Here is an 8974-nt window from a genome sequence, read left to right on the forward strand (position 1 = left end):
CCGCCAGCTCTCCCGGGACCCCGTGAGCTTACGACCGGCCAGATGTGCGGCCAGATGTGCAGGGGGGAAGGCCCAAAATCCCAAATTGCCCCTTTTTTCCTAGGGAGAGAAAATCCTGTTGTAGCAAATGCCGACGGAGCTGGGGGGGGGGGTTAGCACATCCGAGACTCCGGAAACAACCCCAAAACCAACATTTCGCCATAGGAAGCCGAGATCTTCCTCTTTTAGAGGAAGATGAGGAAGATGAGGGCTCAAAATACACTTTTAAAGCAAACACCCTGTGAGATTTGAGGCCCACGGGAGCTCGTTGCACGAGCAAATCGGTTTTTTTTCCTTTCTTTTTTTTTTTTCCCCCCCACCTCCCATCCCGGTTTTTAGCGTCTCGTAGTTTTTCCAGGATGGATTTCTTTAGGCTGGGGCTGACTCACGCTTTTGGCAAGTCCGAGGCGACTCGGCCCCCGGCGCCGCTTTTAAACGGTGCTTGCAAAAACCGCTCCGAGCGCCAAAATAAAAAAAACGCTGCCGTCGCCGAGATTTCTGAGGTCGGAGGGCGGACGGGGAGGCAGGGAAAAGCCGTCGCGGCCTCTTCTTTGCCTTTATTTCACGAAAATCGGGAGAAGATCCTCGTTTGGCAGCACCCTGGTTGGGAAGGAGGTCGGGGAGGTGTTTTTTTTTTCCCCCCCTGCTTTCCAGGAAAAACCCAGGTGCATCCAGGGCAATTCCCCAGCTTTGCTCCAACCAAGAGGCTGTTTCCATCCCAGCTTCTCCCAATGGGCTAATTAAAGGCAGCACTAATTAAAGGCAGCAGCTAATTAAAGGGGCTCCCACCCTTGTGGCATTAATCCCTGTGTGCTCTGACTCCTTCGCTTGTTTGGTTCCCCAGAAAAACAAGCGATTTCTGCTCGCTCCCAGCCCATTCTGGGGATTTTTAGCAAAACCCCCAAAATCCTAGCTTTTAGGATTTTTTTTCCCCATTCCTTGAATGCTTTTCCAGCATTTCCAGGCAGAAGCGAGCCGTGAAGCTGGCGGCGCACGCTGAAATGTTGCTAAGATGCTGAATTAAAGATGAATTTTGTTCCGGGCGGGACTTGGAAATCGCCGAGAGACCCGACGCGCTCGCGTTGCCTAAACGCTCGGCACGTTCCTTAACGCCATCGTTCGAATCCTCCGGAAAACAGCTTCAGGAGAAGCGTTTACACGCTCCAAAAATGTTCAGGTTTTGAAGAATACTTATCTTTTTCCCTGGTCGGGTGCTGGTTTTTTTTTTCTGCAGGGCAGCTGCTTTCATCTTTAACGCGTCTCGAGTTCAAAATGAAAAAAGGCCAAAGCTCTAAAATGAGGGAAAAAAAGAAAAAAGAAAAAAAAAAGAAAGGAAAAAGAAAAATCAATACCGAGCTATGAGATTTTTCGCCCTCGGTCTTTTGGCGATATTACCCCCGAACGCAGCTCCGGCCTGCTCCCGCGCGGCTGAACGTCGCTTTAAGCTCACGGCAAGATCCGCTGCCGACTCGACCGTTGAAGGCGCAACGGGGCTCGGAAACGCGAGCGACTCTTCTCCGCGCCTGGCTGCCGCTTGGTCCCTGTGGGAACAACAAAAAAATCAGTTTTGAGGGATTTTTAAGATGGTGAACAACTATTACCTTAACATATCTTTATTATTAACTAATATATAATTACTGTTATCATACCGGGTGGATTTTAACATGCCCGGTCCAGCGTTATTTTGAATATTTTTCCTTCGCTCCCTCCAAAGCTTTGGGTTATCGGTAAGCTGGGAGAAAACGAGCCAGTTTGGCTCGACAGAGCACTCAGCGCTCCCGATCCTCTGATTTTGGAGGGGGATTATGCCCCCGTTTCCAATCCCCAACTGAATGAATGAAGGTCGCTCGGCTTGCTCCTCCGGAGAGCGCGAAGGCTGAGCTGTGCCAATCACAGAGCCGACGGCCAAAGGGATCCCAAACCATCTCCGCCCACGTGCCGGAGAGGGCAGATTTCCCCCAAAGCATGGCTGGCACGGGAAAAGCAGAAGGTCCTTCAGCGCTTTACGGTGACACCATCACCATGGGGCTACAAAAGACGACATTCCTGGAGAATAAAGAAAGGCTAAATCAGGGGGTTCTTAGAGAGTTTTATTAGTCTTAAGCTTCCAGGAAAAAGGAAGGATAACAAACCAATCCTTGTGGATCTGCTCAGTAAATCAAGCGCAGTACAAAGAAGTCCACAGATTTTATTTCTCCTGGGCCCGGAAAAAAGAGAGGTTAAAAAAACCTTTGCAGCACGCAGAGCACCGCACTTCGCTTGCCTCCCCGGCTCTCTCTGAGCTCCGAAAAACAGAAGTGTTGAGCTTTAGGAGAGGCTCCCGTTCGCCTTCCTGTTTTATTGCCATGAATATGGGATTTCCTCTTCCCGAGGATTTACCCTGCTACCGAAAGGAAAAAAATAAAAATCCGTCAGTTGCTAAAAAATAATTTAGAAGGTCGGAAGGGGCAGAGAGACCATTAAACAAAGCCAGCCCAAATTTTGAAGACCCATCGTTCAAGCAGACCCGGCTGCATCTTGGATTTCGCCTCCCTTTTTCTCTTTGGCATCTCCCTGTTTTAGCTTTCCTGTCTCTTCTGCGCGGCGGTTGCTCCCTGGGGATGCCGCTAGCCGGGACGGAGCGGTTTGGCATACACCGGCTCGGCGATGTGGTAAACCAGGATCAGGAAGAGGCTTCCCAGAAAGATCAGGCTGAGGACGGCAAGGAGGACGTAGCGGCCGATGAAGAAGGCATCCACGATCTGCGGAGAGCGGGAAAACACACGGGTTACGCCGCCGGTCTGCTCCGGGGGTGGGAGTCAAAAGCTGCAGCAGCTCTCGCGCACCGCTAGCCACCAAATGCCCGAGGACGCCGCCGCCGTGGCGCATCTTCACCCTGAAACGAATAATTCTTTCTTTTCAGAAGCAAGGGAAAAAGAGGGAAAAAAGATGATTAAAAAGAAAAAATAAAATACAGACTGCGAGGCGAGGCAAGACAGACGTAATAAGAGGCAGCCGGTTAGGAAATCACCCTCTCGGCTCCCGAGACGACCCCAGAGCTTTGCTCACCCCCGGCTTGGTTTGACCAAAAACGCGTTAGCGCAAGCTCGGCCTCGGCGTCGCTACAGGAGGTGTCTCCCGTGTGTGATCCGCTCGCTCCTTCGCCACGTTTCTCTTTTTAATTAGCCAATTAGCGGCGTTTCGGTGCAGAGAGCCCGGATCATGTATTATTGATAGTCAGGACAGGTCCAGTCCAATGGAAGACGCTTAAAAAATATATATTATATAAGCTTTCCGTTTCTGTTGGCCTAGCAGACGCGGACGCTTCCTTTGTCTCGCTGCCAACGTTTACACAAGGAATTCACGCCCGAGGAGGAGAAAATACAAAAATAAGGAGCTTCCTTGTAGCTTATACGGGACAAATTGACACGAATCGGTGTCTAGAAGAGTAATATTCCTCCGTGCATTAATAACGGAATGGAGGAAACTGCACCTAAAAGTAAAACGAGGTAAAACTTTGCGTATTCAGAACCCAAATAGCTAAAGAAGCTCGGGATGGCGGCGAAAACAGCGATGGCTCCACGCTCAAGGAGGGCAAGAACCTACAAGAGAGCGAAAAGAGTGGCGACCGGGCTTCGAAACACAACGCGCGCGGTGGCTGCGGCAAGCGAGAGGCGGCCGAATTGGAAAATGGGCGGATAATGGATAAGATCCCTGCTAAGCGAGTGGGAACGGGGCTCGGAAAAGGAGGAAAGCGGTGAAAATCGAGTCAAATGGAAGGGGAGCGAGGAGCGGCGGCGGCCGGTGGCCCCACGCGGAGGTCCGAGCCTGTCCCCGGGGCCTTGGGGCGGCCGCTGGGGGTGGCCCAGAGGGAATGGACAACACTGGGGGGGGGTTGGGGACGTCCCAGAGGTAGCAGCCCCCTTCTGATGACCACTGGGGACCTCCCTGAGGTAACGTGTGTCCCCCCGCCCCCACCCCGTGACTGTCGGGGACCTCCCTGAAGTAACGCGTCCCCCCCACACCATGATCGTCGGGGACCTCCCTGAGGTAACGTGCGTTTCCCACCCCACCCCCATGACAGTTGGGGACCTCCCTGAAGTAACGTGTTCCCCACCCCCACCCCATGGCTGTCGGGGACCTCCCTGAGGTAGTGTCCCCCTGCCATGACCGCTGGGGACCTCCCTGAGGTAACGTGTGTTCCCCCCCCCCTCCACCATGACCGTTGGGGACCTCCCTGAGGTAACGTGTCCCCTCCTCCCCACCCCATGGCCGTTGGGGACCTCCCTGAGGTAACGTGTCCTCCTCCCCCATGACCGTTGGCGACCTCCCTGAGGTAACGTGTTCCCTCTCCCCCACCCTGTGACTGTCGGGGACCTCCCTGAGGTAAGGTGTCCTCCCCCCCCACCATGACCGTTGGGGACCTCCCGGAGGTAACGTGTCCCCTCCCCCCCACCCTGTGGCCGTTGGGGACCTCCCTGAGGTAACATCCCCCCCCCCATGACCGTTGGGGACCTCCCTGAGGTAACGTGCCCCTCCCCCCACCCGGTGACCGTTGGGGGCCTCCGCGAGGCACCGCCCCCTCCCTCCCTCCGCGCGCCCCGCCGGCGCGGGCCGCTCACCTGGACGTCGGCGGGCGGCGCCGGTCGCTCGCCCTCCCGCGGGAAGAGCAGCAGCGCGGCGCTGAGCAGCGCGGCGCCCAGCGGCACCAGCGCCACGGCGAGCCTGCGGGGAGAGGCGGCCGCAGCGGCCTCAGCACCGGCGGCACCGGGCCCGCTTCCCCCTCCCAACCCCCTCCCGTTCCCCCCCCCGCCGCCGCCGCCGCCACTCACCGGGCCGGGCCGGGCGCGCGGGCCAGCGCGAGGCAGAGCAGCAGCGCCACGGCCCAGAGCAGCGCCAGCACCAGCACGCCGGGCCCCACGCCCAGCACCGGGCCGCCCATGCCGCGCCGCCGCCGCTTCCCCCTAGCAACCGGGCGCGCCGGAAGCGGCGGCGCCAATCAGCGCCGCCCGCCGCCCGCCCGCCGCTTCCCATTGGCTGCGGCGGGGGGGCGGGGAAGGGGCGCGGCCCGCGGGGGGCGGGGCCCAGGGGGTGGTTTTCCCGCGCCGCTCGCGGTGGTGGCGCGCCGCGGGGCTCCGGGAACGGTGCCCCCTTCCTCCCTCCTCCCTCCCTTACCGGCCTTACCGGCGGCAGCTCCCTCCCAGCCCTGCTCCAACCGCTGCCCCTCCCGGGGCTGGGTACCCCGGCGGCTGCGGGACAGCCCCCAGCTGGGCCTGGGATGTGCTCCCGGGGAGGGTTTCCCCCCCCCCCAAAACGGATCAGCGTCCAACCCACGCGGGAGGGTGTTCAAGTCACCCAGCGCTTCTCGCTGCCGCCGACCGGCTCCCCGCTGCCGCCCTGTCATCCTCAAACTACCGACCCGCCCCGTGGCAGGTAGCATCTCCGTTTAGGAGAGGTCTCCATCCCGCAGACCCGCCAGGGATCAGGAAATAGGACTTTTACGGGGGGACGTTGATGCCCAACACGCCCTTTCCCTAAGCACCTCAGTCATTTCTGCTAAGCGCACGCCCCAAATCTGCGTCCTAACTGTAGAGCCTGACCTGAAATTTAGCAGCCCTTTCCCAGTCCCGTCCCCCCAGCAAGGCGGCTGTGCTCTTTCCGCGCTCTGCTTTCCTGCCCTCCACTTTATCCTCCTTCTTTTGCGGTGGCAAAAGCCAGGTGGACGGTGTGGGCTCTCTCTCCTTCGACCTCCGTTGAGATGCATGCCGGTAGCCACGCCGGAGGCCCAGGGCCTCAGAGCCAAGCAGAGCGGGTTTGTTGATGCACCAAGCATCTTTTAACGTCAGGACGAGGGAGGTTTCCATTTTCAGCTCACTCTTGTGCTGGGCGACAGGTTAAATCCTTTTTCCTTCCAATCGCTGTCACACTTCGCCCATCAAATGCTTACCTGAGCTTTATAGTTTGACGGGTGACTTTACGTTGGTACTCCTCACTGTCACAGCTATCTTGTCTACCGGTTAACCTGAGAAAAGTAAATACGTTCATATATTCAGCTTTTCCTCTAAAGCACTTTAATTCTGATGATACTTTGATTGCATAAAATGTCACGTAACTGCTGTTTAATCGGTGTTTTATTTCTGTCACTTCTTTCAATGGGAGGAATAAAATGACAATTAATTATACTGTGTGGCATCGACCTGCTTTTTCCTGAGCTGGAATAAAAGTTGCAAGCGTGACATCAACCAGTTCATCAAGCAAAGCACAAACTGTCTCTGACACCTGCCTTTACTTGGCATGAAGGAAGAACCGGCTGCCAGCATTTTAAAAGCATATGTTTGATAGCAAACTCCTTCCTGCACCACCTCGTGCCGTTAACCCCATGGGAGCGGTTTCCTCAGCAAAAACCCGCCTGCTAAGTCAGTCCATGCCACTGCGTCTCTTGCACCCCAGAAGCCCTTTTCGGGGACTCATTTCTCAGCAGGTTCAGAGGACACCTTGATTTTCTGACCCTCTGGGTCTTGCCATCTGCAGCGTGTTTTTTTTTGTGGATTCAGGATCAGGTGGAGGTTTGGGAGACTTTTAGCAATTCAGTCGTCTCAGCCGTTCTCTTTCCCCCTCTTTGGCGATCATGACCGATAAATCTGCTCTCCGATCCTGCTTGATTTCCACTGTGTGATCTCCCGTAAAGGATTTCACCCACGTTGCCCGAATCCGCCGTTAGGAAGCAGAGTCAGGAGCTTGCGTGCTGGGATGGACCGGGGCGACGGGCAGGAGATGCTCTCGCTGGATCCATCCTTGGTGTCACCCCGGGTGTCGATGGATGTTTTTGTCCTTGTCTCTATTGTCACCTTCCTTTTATTCACACGCTGCTCTTGTCATTTGAGAACCTCCCTGTTTTTCTCTTTTTTCCACTTTCTTTGCGTGTTTTGTCCCCCAATAGTTTGCAACACCCTTGTATCCTCTTCATGGCTCTGTTTCCAAAGAACCGCTCCATTTCTACCATTCATCTTCCTCCTTTGACTCTCCTTTCCGTGTCTATAAAAATTATAATTTTTGTCCGTTAGCCAACGGGGTTTTTCCTTTACTGATTCCTTTTTGTGCACTTTATCTGCAGCTTTTATATTTGCATCTTTAAACTGCTCCCGTGCCGAGCAAGTCCTTCGGTATTTACCATCTCCTTGATCCCTTCGTGGTACTGCCTAAGGCGTGAGGCCGAAGGCTTAGAGCGATTGGAGAAGTGATGGGAAACTGCGATGAGGAGAAAGCCTGTCGGCGTTGTGAGAAACAGCATCGGGGTCAGGAGGACGAGGCCGGGCAGGCAACGCTGTTGCGCTGGGGAAGTGAAACACTCTCTGTTCCTCCTTAGGACTAGCCTAAAGGAGTGAGCGACCGCGTTTGGAAGAGGCGTGATGTGTTTGGTGGGATATTTCCAAGCACGACCTTCCTCAGGGATCTCTTCAACCTTCCTGCGACTAAACACACCTTGCTTTTAGGCCTAAACACCCTTTTTTCATCTCAGCCTCCCCCAACATCAGCAAGGCTTTGGCAGGGTGAGATGGACTTGTCCTACAGGATTGCTCCAGCACTGGGCAGTTGAATTTCGAGATTAAATTTTATGGCTGAAGAGGAAATCATCGCTGACCTAGAATGAGGATTTTTTCCAGCTTTTACCCGTTAGGATTTGCTGTCATTTACTGCTTGCGTCAGAGTTGCACCACAACTGAAAAAGCAGAACGACGAATATAAGTTAAAAAATGTAGGGAAGCAGCAGAAATCGATGCAATAAAGTTAAAGCAAATAAGAAAGCATTTTTTAAAAAAAAATTGATTGTGGACACAAATAAGAACTTAGGCCAGGTACTTAGCTGTCAGTGCAGATGGCAAAATTAAAGATGACGATGCAGAGGGAATAGCAACGCTCACTACGTATTCCCGCTCTGCAGTTAGAGCAAACCAGAGGACATATCCATCCCGCGTGATACTGTGGACCGAATAGGAAATTTCCGCTCTGTAATACAGGAGGATCTGAGAGGAAAAGAGAAACCACTGCATGACTTTTGGAGGAGCTTTGCGTGCTTGTAGTACTTTTGCACAGGATAACAGTGATGCTGGGACATCTGGTGTTGTAGATCGTGGTTTCTCCCAGGCTTTGGACTGAGCACTGTGGGGCGTTCGCCTCCAAAACCTTGCGCCGGACAGAAAAGGCAGGAGGCACATCAAACAGATTAAAAACCGGCACGCTGGCGGTTGTTAATGATATGATGATGCCTGATTCCAGGCCTGACATGATTTAATATTTTTATCAATAATCTAGGTGGTATGAAGCATTTACAGGCAAGGCTCTCAAGCGATGCAGCACTTTATGTGGTGAATAAAGAGGACTGGACTCGGCCGAATGCTGTCAAATGCTCACAGTCCACCAACACCTCGTACAGGTTTCCAATTATTTGGAAACAAATAATTCAGTTAACAAATTGGTGAAGGTGGCTTCATCACCGGGTAGGGAGTTCCATGAGGGAAAAGATCCGGGGGGGGGGTTGCAGCGTTTCTGGCGAAGGCATAAACAAGATCCTGCGACTAGATGTCAAAATTGCACAAATTGAGCTTTGCAGAGAGCGGCAGTTTCCTAGCGATGAGGCTAATTAAACACCGGCCCAGGAGGATGGAGAGGTCACCTTTATCCAGCGCCTGCAAGGCAGGATTGGATAGATCAGAGCTCACTTGTAAAACGGTGCTCCAGGAAAAGCCGTTTGGCCTGGAAAGGAGGCGAATTTGGGTCTCCCGTGGGCGTCACCTGCTGATCCACAACGCCCCAGGTGCCCCGCAACGTGGTGCCTGTTGGAGGTGGCAAGATGCATGAGAAGAGGAAAACTCAGCCCGCCGTGTTTTTATCCTGCTTTTCCGACCCGAAGCGTGGATGGCCGCACAGGATCTTCTGGGAACGTCCCACGCCACCG

The 8974-nt window shown here is 54.3% G+C and overlaps 1 protein-coding gene across 1 annotated transcript; it reads right to left on the bottom strand.

Moving 5' to 3' along the window:
- Window positions 1-2116: 2116 nt before the first annotated feature.
- Window positions 2117-4988, bottom strand: TMEM218 (transmembrane protein 218). The gene is made up of 3 exons (XM_067310175.1): window positions 4851-4988; window positions 4641-4743; window positions 2117-2780 (listed from the first exon to the last, which is right to left on the bottom strand). Exons 1-3 carry the CDS (start codon window positions 4958-4960, stop codon window positions 2646-2648), a joined length of 348 nt encoding a protein of 115 aa, XP_067166276.1. The 5' UTR covers window positions 4961-4988; the 3' UTR covers window positions 2117-2645.
- Between the last annotated feature and the right edge of the window lie 3986 nt (window positions 4989-8974).

This window comes from Apteryx mantelli, chromosome 23, assembly GCF_036417845.1.
Source record: "Apteryx mantelli isolate bAptMan1 chromosome 23, bAptMan1.hap1, whole genome shotgun sequence".
NCBI lineage: Eukaryota > Metazoa > Chordata > Aves > Apterygiformes > Apterygidae > Apteryx > Apteryx mantelli.